The sequence below is a fragment of the Sebastes umbrosus genome, chromosome 19 (assembly GCF_015220745.1).
Source record: "Sebastes umbrosus isolate fSebUmb1 chromosome 19, fSebUmb1.pri, whole genome shotgun sequence".
Taxonomy (NCBI): Eukaryota; Metazoa; Chordata; class Actinopteri; order Perciformes; family Sebastidae; genus Sebastes; species Sebastes umbrosus.
Window position 1 is genome coordinate 19002789 of NC_051287.1, and position 18753 is coordinate 19021541.

The following is an 18753-nucleotide window of genomic DNA, read 5'->3' on the forward strand; positions in this document are numbered from 1 at the left end:
GGTACTCTGCTGCAAACTGCATAAAACTAATAACTATTACTAATTTTTTATATTTGTAATCTACTAATAATAAACAGCAGCAACATACAAGCCTAACGAGACTGCGAGACAGATTTCAATACATGAAAGCACAGCGCACCATAATTTAATTTACGCTGACAGCCTTTGTGTGATTAGCAGCTGATTCACTAACGCATCAAGTAATTATGCAATTAGTAACTGCGAGTGAAGGAGAGACTGAAAGGCGCAATTCAATGGTGGAAGTTTGGCAAGTTCAGATAAGAAATAGAAAATGTAGTGATGCTAAAATTAACATTTTCTACAGCCACTTTAAGCCTAACTGAGAAATGCATTGCTTTAAATCATGAGAAAGAGCTTCAAAGAAAAAGAACGAGATGAAATGACATAATTAGACGCGCATAAGATCGCTGATTGAAAAAAAAAAACACACCATTGCAAGATAAATATGCTATTGCCATAGTGCATTAGTCTAGTTCAAGGAGAATGAACTCACAACCTCAACGGCAAAGAGGGTTTATTATTAATACTGGAAAATTGTACATCTTACTTAAATAACATCAAATTCAAAAATAAGCGCACACACACAGTACAGTACTTAGTACACACAGTACTCTTGCCTTTTACAATGTACACCTTGTATAAAATTGGTACTTATATCATGTGTCATTATACAAATGACCTACTTTCTTCAAGGGTCTTTCCAGATATAAAAGTGTGTTTTTGTGTGTTTTTTCTGTTTAACTTTGTAACTTTATGAGTGCATGTGTCTTTGAAAGAGAGAGAGAGAGAGAGAGAGAGAGAGAGAGAGAGAGAGAGAGAGAGAGAGAGAGACTACAACTGTAAATCTACAGTACTAAGAAGGGTTCAATGTTAATCTTTTTTCTTTTTTTTTTTTTCTTCTTTTTTTTTTAAATCGACTTGCCCGGAGTCAATTTTTACTTGACCCTATACAAATTGTTTTATTTATTAGCAGTTATCAAATAACAACAAAGACTTAAGTTAATTGTCATGTTTAATCTTTATTTAGGTAAATTAATCTGGAGTTTCGCCCACATCATCTAACGCCACCCAACTAAACTCCTGTGATAATTGAAATGCTTGCTTGTGCTTCAGCGCATAAACTTTGTCTTTACCCACCTTCATTTTCTCACCAGTAGCCTATTGGTTCTGCACATGTGCAGCTCTCAATAGAGATAAGAAAGATGCAAGATGGCTCAGTCCTTAGCTACTTCCATCATCAGCTCCGGAAAAAACAATATGTTTTATTCTTCTACTTTTTTTTTTTTTACCACTTGCCTTATAGAGAGAGTTGTTAGATTTACTAGCCTGACGTGGCATTTTACTTGTTTTATAATTATTAAATAATGTTTATAATAAAGTAATTTGCGATACATTTTGAGGTAAATATTGGAGTAATTTGGCAGTAACTCCAAAGAAATTTCAAATATGTTACTTGCTAATTATCACCTAATTACCATGAAATTTGCGGACCTGTAAAATGAAGCGTTACCAAATATTCTTATGGTTGTACCAGAGCCAACATACTATATGTAAGCAAAATACAAGCAAGATCCAAATATTGTCAGATTAATATATACTTTGCATATCAAAGAATGTTCGCATTTGAACAGTAACTTTGTCCATGTATTTGTGCATGGTCTATTTGGCCTGAAAGCCCCTAAACAGATATGCAGCTGCTCCTGATTGTGTATGCATCAGCGGATGCTGTGCCTCCACTTAGCACGAGAGTTGCTTTGACACAGTCAGCTATACCCAAGTAGCATGACCTCACCAGACATCTTTTAATCTCCAACAATATTAACAGCCAGCTTTTTATTGCAGGTGCTCTAAAGGAATGAGTTGAACACTTTTTATTCAATTTTCTTAAAGAGGTTAGCTCTAGCAAGTCCCCTTCAGCCCTTCTGTAAAGAGCCTACTGTATCTCCGCAAGGAAAATTACCAACTGAGTTATTTTTAGATCCTATGATGTGCTGATTACATTTAACTCAGATTCTTGTACTAAAATTAGAAAAGATTTAGTGCTGCTACATCCTCATCCTAATGGCTTCCTGAAGACTGTGTCTCGTGCGGTGCAATTTGATGTAGCGTGATGGAGACGCAAACATACCCACACATACACACACACACACACCGGCGTGCACCTTTCTCCCCCGCGATCCAGACACACTCCCATGCTTTCACGCACCTCCTCTGCCCACCACACGAGGAGCTAAAAATAGATGACAGTACGACGAAAAGGGGTTGGAAGAAGAGGAGGATTAGGAGAAAAAGATGAGGAGGGGACTCAAAGGTAACACAGAGCTCATTAAAGGTGAGAGGAGGAAGAGGTGGAGGTGGTGAAAGACATACAATATTGCAAGAACAAATCAGAAGAGGGAGCGGTGAGAATTGAGGAAGAAGGAAGAGCGTGATGTACTGTCACGGTCACCTGGTTGAGCAGCTTGTGAACCAACGAAGGACAGGCGTCCCGTAGCTGACACAAATCTGGCAACAACACAACGCTCTTAAATGCCTGTAAAAGCATGTCTGAGTTTAAGGGAAAGAAAAAAGTTGAGGATTACATTTATGTGTTGTTATCATAGCTCTATATATAAAGATGGACAACATAACCGCTCCACAAAAGTGAAGCCAAAACATCTGGATCGCCCCCATCTTTATATACAGTCAATGGTTGTCATGTTGACATCATGATTGCGCTTTACTGACGTTGCTGTAGTTATTGTTAGGGTGGAAGACAATTAATGCTTCACCGGTGATTCATGGATTACCAGAAAATGTTCTCTATTTTTACTTATATAACACAAAATTAATAAGTCATCAAAAAATGGAACATATTGTCTGCTTGACAAGCTAAGCTAAACACTATTAAAAGAATGGGATAGTTAACTTGCAACTGCCATACTGGCTGACTTCCAGCTGATTATTATGAACACCCACAATCCACCACCACCCAGCTGGTGACTCATAATCCTGACAGCTCTGTTTTCATATAAATATAAAAATAAGCAGTCACACTGTGCCAACTTCTGTATCAGCATAATAGCAAAAACGTTAAAAGAACGGGTCAACTGATCTCCTAACTGAAGTTTTTATTCATCTTAGGAAATGCCTTGTAGGAATCGAAATGAAAAGAATCTCAAAGGAACTGGACAGCTAATACACTATGATTTATATCCCAGAATGAATGATGTTTATCTCTGCGGTCTCCACAGTGATGAGGCCAGAGCTAGCACATAAATACCGGAATCAGTCAAAGGTTGTGAGAGCTGTTAACACAGTCACAAAACATTATAATAATAAGATATACAATGTTCCAGTCTGTTCACAACTGCAAAAATGATTCTTTCTTCTGGTATTTTACTGTGTGTTAAAGTGGGAGACTGGCTTTAAGGAAGGATACAAAAAACATCTAAAAGTGTTTACATTTCAGCTGAAGTCAGAACAAGCAATGCACACATAAACCTATGGGACAGAGAGACAAGCAGTCACACAGAAAAAGAAAGAAGCAAACACGTCGGGCCGACAAGACAGCGGGACGGAATCGAGAAAGAGGCAAGCGGACAGTGTGACAAAAATAAAAACACAAATGAGCAGGCATACAGAGAGAGGCAGGAAGATACACAAGTTGACAGGAGCACAAACAGGTCTAGGTAGAAGTCAGAGAGAGTCAGAGTCAGGCGTACGCAAATACAAACGATTACATAGAGAGACAGATAGACAGAGAGGCAGGCATACAGGTCATTATGTGGGTCAGACAGAGACACGCAGATAGATATGGGCGCTTGTTTTTGCTCTACACAGGAGGCTGGCGCAGCAGGTTTGGGGACCGGTCCTGTGTTTACCTGATCACATTGTGTCTACACTACACATATTTCTAATATTCTGCCTCACTAATGTAGGTAAAAAAGCGGTTGAAACACCTTTGACTATCATGCAGTAATACGATATAACTCAACACCATCAACTAAACCACTGTTTAGCAGTCCAATCAAATGTGAAGGATTTTATTTAAATCCCTTTTGTAACTGTATATTGCTTCTACTGGGCAGTACTCACAGTACAGAAGCTAAAGATGCTCTAACTTCTGTTTCACTGAGACTTTAAGAATTTGCTACTGGGCCACGACAACATGATACTGATTATAAACTAAAGATAGTTATCAACACACAAGGTAGTCAGTCAATCATCACCCACTTAACTACTTGTGATGTGCTCCTATTAATGTTGCAACAAGCTCTCAAGTTCTGTTCAAATAAACAAACTTATTACTTCTGCCTTTTATTATTTTCCACCATCCCGCTCACCGTTGGTCCATCCACGACAACATTGCCAATATGAAAACAGTCTACGATGCAAAAAAGGTTTGGAACGTTTTTTTAACAGGATTATGTATACTATAATATCCATAAACTCTACAGCTTATAAAATGAAAAAAAAAAATGTAATTCATAGGCTACACTCTGTCAATTTATTTGAAGGTTGAGCAACACTTAACTGGTAGTAAGTTTATTACTGTTATGCTGTAATATGGTCACAATATTAATACTGCCCCTCGGCAAAATAACAAAGAGCTGCCTGCCATTATGTCACGTTATCTTTCGTAACCAATTATTTGTTTCCCAGACTTACTAACTCCGTGCGACTGGCATTCTACTCACTATAACTTATGCTTTGTTAATGCAAAATTAGACTGGTACTTCCGGTATTTACCACATATTGGGGAATTAATTAGGGCTCCGTAGGGAAAGTATCGGTTAAATGTTCATCAATGCCCTGCATTCAGATACATGGATGAACACCAAGTTCAGAGAGAGTGAGGGTACAAAAGAGGGCACTAGCTAGGACATGATGTACATACTGTACACAAAGAGGTACACACAAGCACAGGCTGAATACAGGAAGAACACAAAACAAATTAGGCGCTGGCACATGAGTATGGCATTTTAAAACAGGCGCTGAAAAGGGAAAGACGGAAATAGTACTTACATGAGAACATGAGCTTTAATTGGTACCAGTAACAATACCAGCATTAATGTGAATTCAATTCTTTCCTAATTAACACATATAATATTCGGCATATCGTTATGCAATACAGTTCAATACTCTTTTAGAGCTAATTTTATTAACAAAACGTGTGGTGTCTTAGTTCTCGTTTGATTTAAAGAAATTTACTCTGTGCACACCTCGTTGTGTTGAATAAGATTTATCATCTGTCTGTCCTTTAACTGCTCTTGGCTACCTTGCCCTGTCTTGCTCAAAGGAGACTAAATAAAACACGCAAATTGTCTGTCAGAGTCAGATAAAGCTGCGCGGGTTCTCCACACTTTTCTCGGTGTGTTTGTTGGCTGACGTACAAACCTGGAATGCTTTAGTGCTTCTGCAATAAATTCCTATCCAACTTTCTGTCCAATGGCTATCAATGCAATGGCATTGTGATCCATTGTTATTGTTGTCTGAGTGAAAGTTGAGATTCCATTCATACCGTTCATGTTAACAGAAAACAGCATGGCTCCCACGTTATTTTTGGTGTAAAACTTCTATTTGAGTTTAATCCTCTTTTTTTAAACTTTTAGTATCCACATTTTTCCAACATCTCATGCCAGAGATGTGGGGCGAAATAAAGAGCAGGCAGAGATAGGAAAAGAGCAAAAGAGACAGGGAGGGAGGGTGAGGAAAATGAGAGTGGGAGAGGAGAGCAGAGGGGAGGAAAGGGCAAGACCAACATCTTGTCACCACCTGGGACCCAGCTTGCTGCCTGGGGATGTTGCCTTTACATAAGAACAGTGGACAGAACTGCAGCCGAGAGAAAAATTACATAGACTAACACACTGTTCTCAGCGCGCAGGGGGGGGCTAACCATCTACAGCAGTGTTAAGTCACCTCCGATTCTTTCACACACGGCCGCACAGACAGACCTACACATGCACTCCATGATTTTCCAACAAACTGAAAAGCTAGCTGTCATTACTGACCATATATCCAGACACATGTCTGCAGAAAAGAGGCACATAGGCAGAGGCAATAACAAAGCCAAGCAGCTATGACATGCTAATGTTAAAAAATACTCCCCATTGAAATCATCATATTTGAATATTAGAAATAAAGTATCTTTTCTGACTGTTGCAGTTGAAAAACACAGCCAACCTCATGAAATATGATTCCTTACTGTCAGAGGTTCATAAACAGGTAGTTGCATATACATTTACTTTTTTCGTCAACAACATTATTGAGTTATTATTAGAGCTGTCAAAGTTAACGTGATAATAACGCATTAACGCAAATTCGTTTTAACGCCACTAATTTCTTTAACGCATTAACAATTTTATCTTTTGGAGGTTGTAGCGGTTTCAGTTTTAACGCAAGAGTGACGATACTATTGGTACCAACCATGTCATACTAGCTTGTCGAGAAAAAGGTTAAATAACGCTCCAAATGCTAATTTTGGCGAGGAAAAACTGGTATGGTTATATTCAAAGGGGTCCCCTGACCTCTGACCTCACGATATGTAAATGAAAATGGGTTCTATGGGTACCCATGAGTCTCCCCTTTACAGACATGCCCTCTTTATGATAATCATATGCAGTTTGTCATAGTCAAGTCAGCACACTGACACACTGACCGCTGTTGTTGCCTGTTGGGCTTGAGTTTGCCATGTTATGATTTGAGCATATTTGTATGCTAAATGCAGTACCTGTGAGGGTTTCTGGACAATATTTGTCATTGTTTTGTGTTGTTAATTGATTTCCAATAATAAATATAGACACACATTTGCATAAAGCTAGCATATTTGTCTACTAAGGTGCATTCTGAACAGATCAAAACTGTGCCATTAATTTACGATTAATCACAATTAACTATGGAAAATCATGCGATTAAATATTTTAGTCGATTGACAGCCCTAGTTGTTACTGTATAAGAAGTTACGGATTAATAATTTTAATATTACGAAAGAGGACTGACTTTAAACTTAGAACTAAAAAAACTGTTTCACATGTGGACCTAATCCTCTTCTGTATAACAGAACCATGAACACACTGCAAAATTCTTAAGGGAAGAAACATGTATAACCCTTTCACTTGCATAACACCAAAAGTGATCAGCTGGCATGAGCTACAGGGCAGCAGTGGTTTGCATCACAAGTTTGAAGCACATGAGAGAGAAACTTATGCAACATGGCCATCACTGGCCCCTGAGGTGCACGTTTAAAGAGCTGCTGCTAAGGACAATAACGGCAACACATATGCTCTGGCCAACAACAAACAAGAAATTGAATCATTTTGAATTAAATGTGATTCAGTTAAAGAGATCAAATTTATAACCAAGTGTATAAACAGATAAAAAACAGGACAAAAAAAAAAATCACCAGAGGTGAATCTTGCTGATGCATCCTTAAATATGGGGGACTTGTGTATGAGTCATCTTGAAGGACAGCTTACACCACCAACATTAGGGGCTCATGGGACTTTAGTATGTCCTGGCCGTCTTAACAAAGGCAATACTTTTGTGTGGTCTTACCTTTGTAATAAGAGTGCGGTACTCTTCAACCTGGTGGTCATTGTTATGGCAGCCTGCCAGGAGCTGCCACACCTCCCCACGGAGAGCCTCGGGAATGCCACTCCGCACCAGAGCTGGTAGCTGCCTGGGACGCACTGATAAGTTCATATGCCTGAGAGAGGAGAGGAGCGGAGAGGAGTCAACCATGAAAGTTTATCAAAAGACATACTAATTTTATGTCATGAGCTCTTGCATCTGCAATCTTTCTGGCACACCTGCCTACGATATCTACCCGAAACAATGTTTTCATTGGCTTTACATTGTGTCCAAAAAGGACTATCATCATCTCTACAGATGGTCTGCTGGGCCAAGATCATGACAGTGAGGAGGAGTTATTATATCACTTAATACCACAAGTATAAGGGTTTACGAGCATAGCAGTCTTTAAAAAGTTCCAGTCTCACCTCCCACAAGGGATACAATCAATCAATGACAACTTAAATGTCAGCTTCAGAATGTACACTATGTGCTATTTTTGTACTTTATGTATCCCTGAAAACTCTTTCTCAAATTTATTTTCTCCAATAATTGTACGTTAGTTTTGCTTTATTTTTATACATGCACTATTTTTAGCAGGATGGGAAAACAATAGACAATAGAAGACAATAAGCCATTAGAAAATTACAGCAACAATACACAGAGGCAAATTTTAATAACTTCCTTCCTTCCTCATCTTCACATTTAAATGTGAAAGCTGTTGGCGAAACACAGAGTTTTTTACACTGTATGCAGCGTCAAAATTAACTCCGATATCTCCCAGCCCACGAGTGAGTGACCGAGACAGAATTAGAGAGGTGATTTTGGAGGCACAGCTGTATCAACCTAACAACTACCGCCTGACTGGAGCCGACAGAAAACCCCTGAATCCCTGATGATTCTCTCACTTCCCCCACCCCCTTTCTTAATTAATCCCTCTCTATTCTCTGAATTTGTTTAGTTTATTTGTTTCCGAGCGGTAAGGTTATGCAATATGTGGCATTTTCTGTTGAAACTAAGAGAGGGAACAAAAGTATACTGTGTACGTGTGTGTGCATGCATGTGTGCGTGCATGTGACGTAAGTAATGCCAGGCCTGGCCCTTAGGGGCATAAGATTGTAAAGGGCTTTCTGTGATTTGCCTCTCTTGTGCTCCCTGAGCGCTGCATCCCACAATGCCACAGCACACACAAGAACACCCGCACAAAGCCGAGTATTATGAGAGTCTTGTCTTATGATTATCTTCTTTAGTTAGGCGTTATCTTTAACAGAGTGAGAGTGAGACAATTACCTCTTTAAACATGCAATGTTTTAACACTCATGTCAACATTTGACATTGACAAGGGACATTACATACACCAAAATACAGTAAATAATGTAGAAAAGAAAATTAGATTTATTACGATAAACATGTATAAGATAAACCAAATAATCTATATATGTAGTATGTATTGTACAAATTCAACCAAATTACACTGTTCTCTTGAAAAACATACATGAGAACAGAGAGAAAGAAAGACCGAGGCATGCTATGCAGTGTGTGTTTGTGTGTGTTTGTGTGTGTGTGTGTGTGTGTGTGTGTGTGTGTGTGTGTGTGTGTGTGAAGCTTAACTAACAGCTAATTAAAGTCCGGGCAGCTTCAATTCAGTTCATCACAAGCTTTTGATTAAAAACAAATGCAGTAATGGAAGAGGGAAGCCATCTCAATAAGCTGCTTATCAAGAACTCCTGCCTGCTGCTCTTTCTTTCGCATACAGTACATCCGCTAAACCCCACACACAAAAATGACATATTTATGTGCGTGTGTGTGTAAGTGTGTATGTGCACATTCATCGCAGCAGCAGCAGCAGCAATAGAAGAGGAAGGACAAAGTTAACGAGGGAACAAAGCCTTACCACTTGGATAACAAGTCCCCCCAGGTCTCCAGGATCTTCTCTGCACACTCCTTGGAAACGTCACCTGACCCGCTGAGTAATGGCTCGTCATTATCTGGACACACACAGGAAGTACAAACACAAAGTGAGATCCATTATTGTCCTTTTTCTTCTTACTATGTTTAGATTTTCCCTTTAAATGAACTTAATTCGATACAATACACCAGAGCTCATGCATGTGAAATGAAAATGATTAAATAAATGGGAGGAATTAAGCTATACAGTAGATGTTTCCTCATTAACGCTTCAGAAGGCGACAATTCTTTTGTTTTTCTTTACAATTTTTTTCTTCTGAGAGAAAACTAGACTTCTGCACCTCCTCATGGCTCTGTTTACAGGCTTTAAAAAATCTAGCCCATGACGGAAGACTTTAATCAATCCCAGGTCATTTCAGAGACAGAGAGAGCGTTCCTATTGGCTGTACTGCGGCCATGTGAGCGGTATTTCCTCAACTGATCTCAATATGGCTGTCGGGTCACAAACTTTCTCATTTTACAGCTAAACAGTACACTACAAGATGTTTCTGAAAACATTTTGAACAACAGAATATTGATTCATATTTGATCAGCGCTTCCTAGTTTGACCGTTTGGTCGGAGTTCGTGAGTGATTGACTCATGGCTCTCATAGACAGCAGCTGGATGGCAGACTCCAGAGCAGCTCTGACTTCCTACGGTCTGTAAAATCTTGGAGATGCCATTGGGAGCACCGGAGGACACATGATGACACAGTGGCACATGTTTTTTTGTTCTAGATTACCGGTCTCATGCCATACTGTCAGGAAATACTGACTGTTTTATAAAAATATATATATATTTTTTTTTTTAAATCATATTTGCTCCAATCTCGCCTACTTCAGCTTTAAAGGAGATTGATGTTCAGTCACAAACTTTCTGCTTATTTGTGTTACCAAGATAGTTTCCCTCGTCCACTTAGAGACACTTTGTTTTAAGGTGTATAACAAATGTCACAGGCTCTTCACAGGATCGTCTGGTTTAATATTTTATGATGTTCTATACTGTATGTTGTGTGGTCTTCTGCATCTGAGCTGTGGTCATGATAATATTGAACTTGAACTGCAGCTTTCTAAATAAATTATTGTTGTTTCGATAGACGACATGCATATCTAGATGTGGAATTATATGATCGAAACAAATCGTTGGGTCTTTTATTTCAACTCTTCATGGTATCGGCTGAAAAGCTGCACTATCTTTATCTACTATGGCATCTAAATATTCACCATCAATGAACATGCAGCCCAAGGAGTGAGGTCAAACTGTACCAAAGGGCCAATAGACCAAAGACCAACACACAGACGGATATAAAAAGTACCTAGATTATGCTCTCTAATTGCTACCTCCCACATTCACACACAAATACAAAAACACACACATATACACACCACTGCTGGCTAAGTACTGTGTGAGGATACAGTACAAACAGTTCTGTAACACAGCATCTTATCTCCCACGGGATTCTGACTCCTGTTGACCGCAAGACTATATCTGGCACAGCCCACGGGTAGAGTTTTCATTTGTACATTGAGTCAGGATATAAATGTAAATGTTAAACGCTAAATATCTGAGCGCATGCAGCACAATTCAGCTGAGCTGTATGCTGGTCAGCCTTGTTAGATTTCTTGCTGCTGGGCAGTAATACTTTTATTATTGTGTTTAGGTCCGTGCTTCTGAACGAGGTCATTCCTGACCAAGGACACCACAATGGTTCAGCGTTTCAGAGTTAAACACTTATATTATCTTGCCAGTTAAGTGTCTGCTTTGAGGCTGTTTATGTGTCTGACATGATCAAGTACAACAAGTGGTTCAAAATGTTAAAACCATTTTCATATGGTTCTGCTAGTCAGGCTTTTTCTGTGGTTCAATGTGGTCATGTTTGCAAAGGATATTTTCATATGGCTCATATAAAGTAATTATACCCTTCGCTACGTCAGGAATTTGATTTTTAAGAACATATTTGCTATTTTTCTGTATTGTGTGCCTTTAATGAAATAAGAATCCCATAAGAGGAAAAAGTAAGACAGCATCCAATTACCTTCCTCTTCATCATCCTCAGGTGGGGAAGGGACCGTGGTACCAGTCCCGCTGGGCACGATGCCGGGACTGGCTGTGGTCTTCCGTTTCTCTCTCTCAGTCTCGCTTTCCAAACTCACCACCTCGTAAAGTGTGTCAGAGGCAGGACTCTTACGCTCCTTACGCTCCATCTGAAGAGAAAGGATTGGTTGATAAAACATCTATCACATATCTTTTTCAAATATTACTTAGCAAATTACAAAACTACAGTGTATTAATGAACATATTGCTTTGCATCATTGCAGATCACAGCTGACATCTTGTGCAATTCACAGAGACCATCACTTGAATTTATTTAATCACGGATGGAAAATCGTGCCGTGACTTGACATACCTGTCGTAGTTTAAGGTAGAAGGTCTCAGTGTAGTTACGCTTGCTGAAGGGCCAGAACAGCCTGTCATTTGGGGAGCAGACTCTGACCCTGGTCTCCAGCAGAAAACGGACAGGCTCCTCCACCTCTGTGATCACCAGGTCCACCGCTGTCGTCATGTACATGAACTTATCTGGAAAAACAAGAAACGGCTAAAATGTTATCCCCAGTGAGTGCTTCCACTTCCATTCACCATCTAACAAATACATATTCAAACCAAATCCTGCAACTGTGTGATTTATGAGAACACTGGAGTTTGACTTATTGTGTTTGAAGGTGGATTTGTTTTGTGTGATGTACGGTAGGCCTATTCAATTGGAAGCTTGTAATGACCTCAATCCAGCCCTTGGATCATTTATAAATATGGAAAAGTATTTTAAAAAAACAATAATAATGTATTCCAATAAGAGAGTTTATTCCTAATCAACAACATTACTGACGCTGTTACGGACTATCAAAAGCAATATTTTATATTTTATTTATATTCTATTTTATTTAAATAACCTGCTAACATTATACGTTTATGGGTGTTTACATTGTTTGATTATTAGAAGATCATCATTTTATCGGTAGGCTAATTAGCCCATTCATTAGTTATGTCTTCTTAAAAGGAGCCGTGTGTAGGTTTTAGTGGCATCTAGTGGTGAGGTTGCAGATTGCATCTAACTGAATACACTTCCGCTTACCCCTCCCTTCACAAGCGTGTCAGAGAAACTACGGTGGCCTTCAGTTAACATAAAAAACGCGGAACGTTATCTCTAGAGCCAGTGTTTGGTTTGTCCGTTCTGGGCTACTGTAGAAACATGGCGGTGCAACATGGCGGACAAGGAGAGGAGGACCTGCTCCCTATGTAGCTATGAAGGGCTCATTCTAAGCTAACAAAAACATACTTAATTTCAGGTGATTATACACTAATGAAAACATATTTATGAATATTTTATTCCATTTCTGCTAATAAATCCCCCTAAATCCTACACACTGTACCTTTAAGCACAAAAAACGTATTTAGTTAAAAAGTTTATCCCAAGCTGCTTAATCAAAGGGAGTCAAACTGAATAAAAAAATATGTTAAATGCAACATTGTGCTTATTAAAACGATAATCTACTAAGATTAAAAAAGGTGTTTTGTTTTCGTATTTAAATTCCTACCTTTGCAGATCAGACATAGGAAATGTAAATGTCTGTCCCCTATTCTAGCTTCTACCTTGCATGCAACCTGATTTTTAACAGTTTTAAAGAATAGTCTCTATACCTATTTAGTGTAGCTATAATTTTACAATAAATTGCTCCTTCACGAGTTGATTTGAGGATTTGTGCGACCAGCGGAAAGTGGTTTCCGCGCTTAGAAATGTGTCAAATATTAGTGTGAAAATATGTGTGAATAAACAACCAACTAGCTGATAAAATATAAACCAAGGAAATAATAACTGTTGAAAATCATTCTGTTTTATGTGAATTTTCGACAGATTGTTGGCTGTTACCTTTGGGTGTTTCCTCATTCACAGGCTGGAACTGAGGCGTGTTGGGGTTCCAACTTCCTGTGATGATGTAAGACTTCCCGTCGGAGCTTTTTCCCATTGACTCCTGAAGGGGCACAAGTTGGGAGGAAGTAAGCAAACACAACGCAAGCACACAATGATATGCACACACATGAAAACAGTCACCCACCAGATCTAGCAGGTGCATGTCGCTGTTCTTCACATTTTTCCCTGGGCTGAGCAGGAGACCGAAACACCTGGAAAGAAGACACACATGAATGCACATGACACACACAAACAAGCATGCACAAACACACACGCAAGAAAGAGAGAAAAGGGAAATGAATAGGATTACATAAGAAAAAAGGGAGAGAAAAAAAAAGAAAGAACGGAGCAAGAGCGGGAACAAAAACAATAAATCTCTATATCGAGTAAAACCAGTTATTAACTATCACAAGTTACCGCAAATAGCTTCCTGGACTGATCCTTTAACACAGACCAGAACATTGAGAATATTAAACACAGCCCTTCAATCTTCACCTTCTCTGGGTTCATCAAACAATAACAAACCACCGTGAAAGTGGAAGTCTGCGAAAAAGTGATGGAATGTTTACATTTCAGTAGATTTATCAACTGTGGAAAATGAGGCCTCGCATCAATCACCATCTTAAAACTGTGCCGGAACACTTAAAACCTGACGTGGTCCGACACGCGGATGTAAAGATGTTCGCCGGTTCAATTATAGCTGAGTGATTCCTTTCTTATGAATGTCTGGCCGTGTTTTAAGTAGAATGGAGGAACCTCGGTCAGTCTGACAGATACATGACTGATTCTTTCCTTAGATATTTCCCTTTTAGGATAATTCCAGAGTGACAAAAAAATGTAAGTTATATCCTCCATTCCCTTGGTTTTTTACATTAATCTAGATTATTTCCGCATGTTTTTGACATTGTTTAGAGATATATCTGTTGTCTTGATTGTTGTATTCCAGAATAAATCTTGTGAAAGTAGTGCTACATCTTAGTTAATGAGAAGAAACTTAACAAGACCCGGTCAAAACCGGGTATATGGCTGGACCATGTATGGACAGTTTGTGAATTTGTGGCTAAATTGTTACACAAATAGTCAGTGGTCATGTCTATAATCCAGGTAAATCCAGCTTGTCGTTTCAAACAGGATACAACATGGCGGCTTGCTCATAAACTTTCTGTTATTCCATCTAAACAATCCACCAAAATCTACTTCTGAAAACATTTTAAGCGAGAAACAAGCTATGCCATCTCGCTTCACTTTAGAACTAGATCGCCTAGTTTCACAGCTTGGTCCAAGTAGTCTCATCACTGACTGGATGTTATAACTTATCTGGATAATACATGAAACAAAAACAAAAACAACATTCAGCACTGTATAATAAACTAGTGCCTCGAAAAAATGCTACTCAGAAGCTATTCAGAAGATGTCTTGTGTGTTTGGTTTGTGTTTGTGCTTTATTTTACCTCTCAATAGCCAGTTCTTTATTGGAGGTCTGCTGGACATAGATGACAATTTTCTTGTCCATTCCTGCACGCAGCTTGAAGCTCTGCTTGTCCTTGTCTTTCGCTACAGCACTAAATATGTGAAAACAAGAAATATGAACCACATTTTAACAGCAAGAAGATCATCAATAGAAAAAGAAGAGATAAATGTGACAAAAGCATACTTAAATTACACAGTAAGACAGATTTACTACCTTGACATTAAAGACATTTTAGGTCATATTTGACTACAGGCTGTTGTTTATGTCTGGACTGGGAATAAAAACAATAATCCTGTTTCTACTTTTGATACAAACTGACACATACATTTCAAGCAACTGGTGTTTCTTCTGCTGGACAAATAGACCAATGAACTGTATCACTAATCAGTCAACCAGCCACTCTGACTGGAAAAAAAATTAGACCATGGCTCATATTCAGAATAGACCCATTTTTCATAATAAAAGCATGCATAAGAGCCATTTTCAAACATGCTCTGGCTCTGGTTCTTTTCCTGCTCTGAAAGCAGAGCAGGAAAAGAACCAGATTTGAGACAGGAAAGGTAATCAACATTCTCCAAACTTTCACAGAAATAAATTCCAGAGGAAACACTAAAGAAATCCTTAAGTACAGAGATTCCCGAGTTAAAAAAAAAAAAAATTAATCAATTTGAAATCTAATACAAACATTTAGAACCTGCCATGATTTCAGGCAGTGATCAGATCATAAAAAAACGTGTCTCTTTGTGAGTACAGACTTAATGTACCAGATAAAGGTTAGTCAACTATACTATCAGACTGAGTCATGGTTTTACACTGTAAATAGGTCCTCCGACTGCAGATAAACAGGCTTGTTTGCATCCTATTAAAAAGGAAAAAAATATTTTAATATATTCTACTTCTATTTTATTTTACAGATATTCTTCTATATAAACTTTCTATAGAGCATTCCTTCCATCTTATTTTATCTTAGTGCTTGCACACATTGCATGTGAGAGCTGTTTGCTTGGAAGTCAGCACACTAAAAATAATCAACTGAGAGCTAATGAGGAGGAAATATGTGCTGGCTAAAAATAACAAGAGGCATAAATTGTGTTTGTTTTGTTTTGTTTTCCAAATAAGCTGAGTATCTAGGGCTGATTGTGAACGCACGGACGTGACTCAGTAGTATGGGAGAACAAAATTTTAAAGGTCAGGGAAGATGGGTCGAAGGGAGCAAACACAGGAACTTTCTGTTGAAACGTGTGAAAAAGAGTTGTGATGGGAAATCTATGAGAGTGGTCAAGATATCAGTCTACTGTGAGACAGGAAATCAGAAATTTAACAATGATGATGTTTAAGGTTTCTATACATTTTCCACATTTTCAAAATGCCATACTTGATTTGACGATTAAAGCTAGTGATCAATACAGTTCTGATGACAGACTTAACAGTATGCCCACATCTACAGTACATTTATTCTTCTCCAGCACAAGCCACAATAGACTCAACAGAAAAAAAGTTCCATTATGTTTCCAGACTTCTGTGCAACTACAAAGTATTTCAAGACATGGAATTCATTTTTCACAAATTATATCATTCCATGTTCTGAATATTGGAATGAGTGAATGTATGTCTCACCTGAAAGTACCCTTGCCATCATCCTCCCTGATTTCCAGGCTGACAGTGAAGGTAAACAAGTCACTGTCAGGGGTGAGCGGAGCAGGCTGCTGAGATGACAGAACTGCCTTCTTAGCTGACCGCCGAAAAGCAGTGGCAAAGCTGTACAGTATCCTACTCACCTGCAGGGGGAAGGTAAACACATACAAAACACTTGAGAATAAACACAAAATTAAGCCACGATAATGGGGAGGCGGTTAATCATAACAATACAGATATACAATTCAATAATTTGTGTTTGAATAGGCATTTATGACCTCGATTCACAGAGAGTAGAAATCCCCACCCCCATCTGCTCTCTGTTGCATTAAAGGGATAGATTTTTTGAAGTGGGGTTGTATGAGGTACTTATCCATAGTCAGTGTATTACCTACTGTAGATGACAGTCAGCACGCCCCAAATTTGGAGAAACAGACAGGAGTACCAGCACAGAAGTAAAGCAATGTACTGCTGTGGACAGGGCCGGCAGCTAAACGTGTTTTAGCCACTAAAAAAATCAATAACAGTTTAAGTGTACGCTATATCTAGAATAAATAAAATAAATAAATAATAAAAAAGCCACTCTACACCTTTGCCAAACAGTCATTTTACCTCGCAGAACATTGTAGTTGCTGGTCTACCGTTGCCCTGATTTGCTTAGTTTGTTTGTGTTATTGTGTGGCTTTGGTGTTTGAAAGGGTTACTTCAGATTCACCAAAGTCACACAAGAACATTAACAAACTAACCGATTTGAGGCAGTGGTAGACCAGCAACTCCTATGTTCTGCAAGGTAAAATTACAGTTTTTGTTAATAGAGTCTGTCGGCTTTTAAGAGAGCATAGCTGGATATAACGGCTTCAGTTCCCCGTCGGATAAGGCTGTCTGATGGCAAGGTAAAACGGTGGAAATATTCTAACTATAGCGTACACTTAAACTGATATTGATTGTTTTAGGCGAGCCTTTTTCTTTTAGGTGGCTAAAATATGTTTTGCTGCCAGCCCCGTCCACAGCAGTACATTGCTTTGCTCCCGTCTGTTTCTCCAAATTACTATCACTGTAGGTAATACACTGACTATGGATAAGTACCTCATACAACACCACTTAAAAATATCCAAACCATCCTTTTTGAATCAAAAACACAGGCAACTCCGACAAGTTATTTAGCTGAATAAGCAGAAATCCAATAGAAAACATCCACTGAAGAGAAATGGTATCACACGGCAAAATATTGTAGTGTTTCTTTGGCCTTGGCACAAAGTTTAGCAGCTTTTGTATCTGACATGTCTTGCAGATCATAAAATGGAGTTTTCAAAGCCAAAACTATCAGCACCAGGCAAAATAATCACAGAGTCATTAGTATTGATTAAAACCTCTGCAGATCTGTTATGCCATTTTGCAATATGGGACACTAAAAAGCTTACCTAATGACCCACTACTCTACGGCCAGCAGATCCTCCAACCTATTAACCATTTTGAGTTGTAATCAACATACTGATTCCCATTTGCCTGTGTGGAGTGTGGAGGTTTTGTTCCTATTAACATTAAGCAGAGACAACTCAGTCCTCCCAGAGACTCCAGGTTTCTGCTAAACCTCCAACCCCAAAGAGGAGCAGGGTTGGTGTGTGGAAAACTGGGTGGTAATCATTTATTTACATTCACTAAATGTACTTTTCCACTCACAAGTCTTTAGATTTTTGAGCTTTGCTTTTAAGTTGTTTTATTTAATTTTGGATCATCACTATACAGACATGTGTGTGTGTGATGACAGAGTGCTCCCCCAACTAGGGGCCCACAGCACAGTGGTTTTGGATCATCTCTTATTCTGGTAAACAGCACAGCTTGGGGGTTAGTGACTGAGAGGTGGTTGTGGGGAAACTGCTGTTATGAATAAATAACAAGGCTCTTTTGCTTTTTTCAAGGCCAGAGTATAAAGCAGCTCCTAACCTCTCCTACAAAAAGCCTTTGTTATGTTCTCGGTACAGTAGAAGGATGTTAGGGCCTCGCAGGGGGTTTGTTTATTGAGAAACAACGGGGGGGCTGGATGCAAGAGATGGGGAATAAGTGGAGTTAGATGGGGGTCACCCCCTGTATGGATGAAATTATGACAAATAACACAAGAGAATTGTTGTTTTGTACTGTTCCAATCAACGCTAGAGTCAG

The 18753-nt window shown here is 38.9% G+C and overlaps 1 protein-coding gene across 3 annotated transcripts in view; it reads right to left on the reverse strand.

Annotated features, from left to right (window-relative positions):
* LOC119478103 (rab GTPase-activating protein 1) overlaps positions 1 to 18753 on the reverse strand; it is an 83100-nt gene that overhangs the window by 43197 nt on the left and 21150 nt on the right. For all 3 annotated transcript variants that reach the window (XM_037752536.1, XM_037752535.1, XM_037752534.1), the window contains 8 exons: positions 16576 to 16736; positions 14939 to 15049; positions 13633 to 13699; positions 13446 to 13548; positions 11928 to 12097; positions 11556 to 11724; positions 9467 to 9560; positions 7558 to 7708 (listed from right to left, as the gene is read on the reverse strand). In XM_037752536.1, the coding sequence (XP_037608464.1) occupies positions 7558 to 7708; positions 9467 to 9560; positions 11556 to 11724; positions 11928 to 12097; positions 13446 to 13548; positions 13633 to 13699; positions 14939 to 15049; positions 16576 to 16736 (1026 nt within the window). The remainder of the gene's footprint in view (positions 1 to 7557; positions 7709 to 9466; positions 9561 to 11555; positions 11725 to 11927; positions 12098 to 13445; positions 13549 to 13632; positions 13700 to 14938; positions 15050 to 16575; positions 16737 to 18753) is intronic.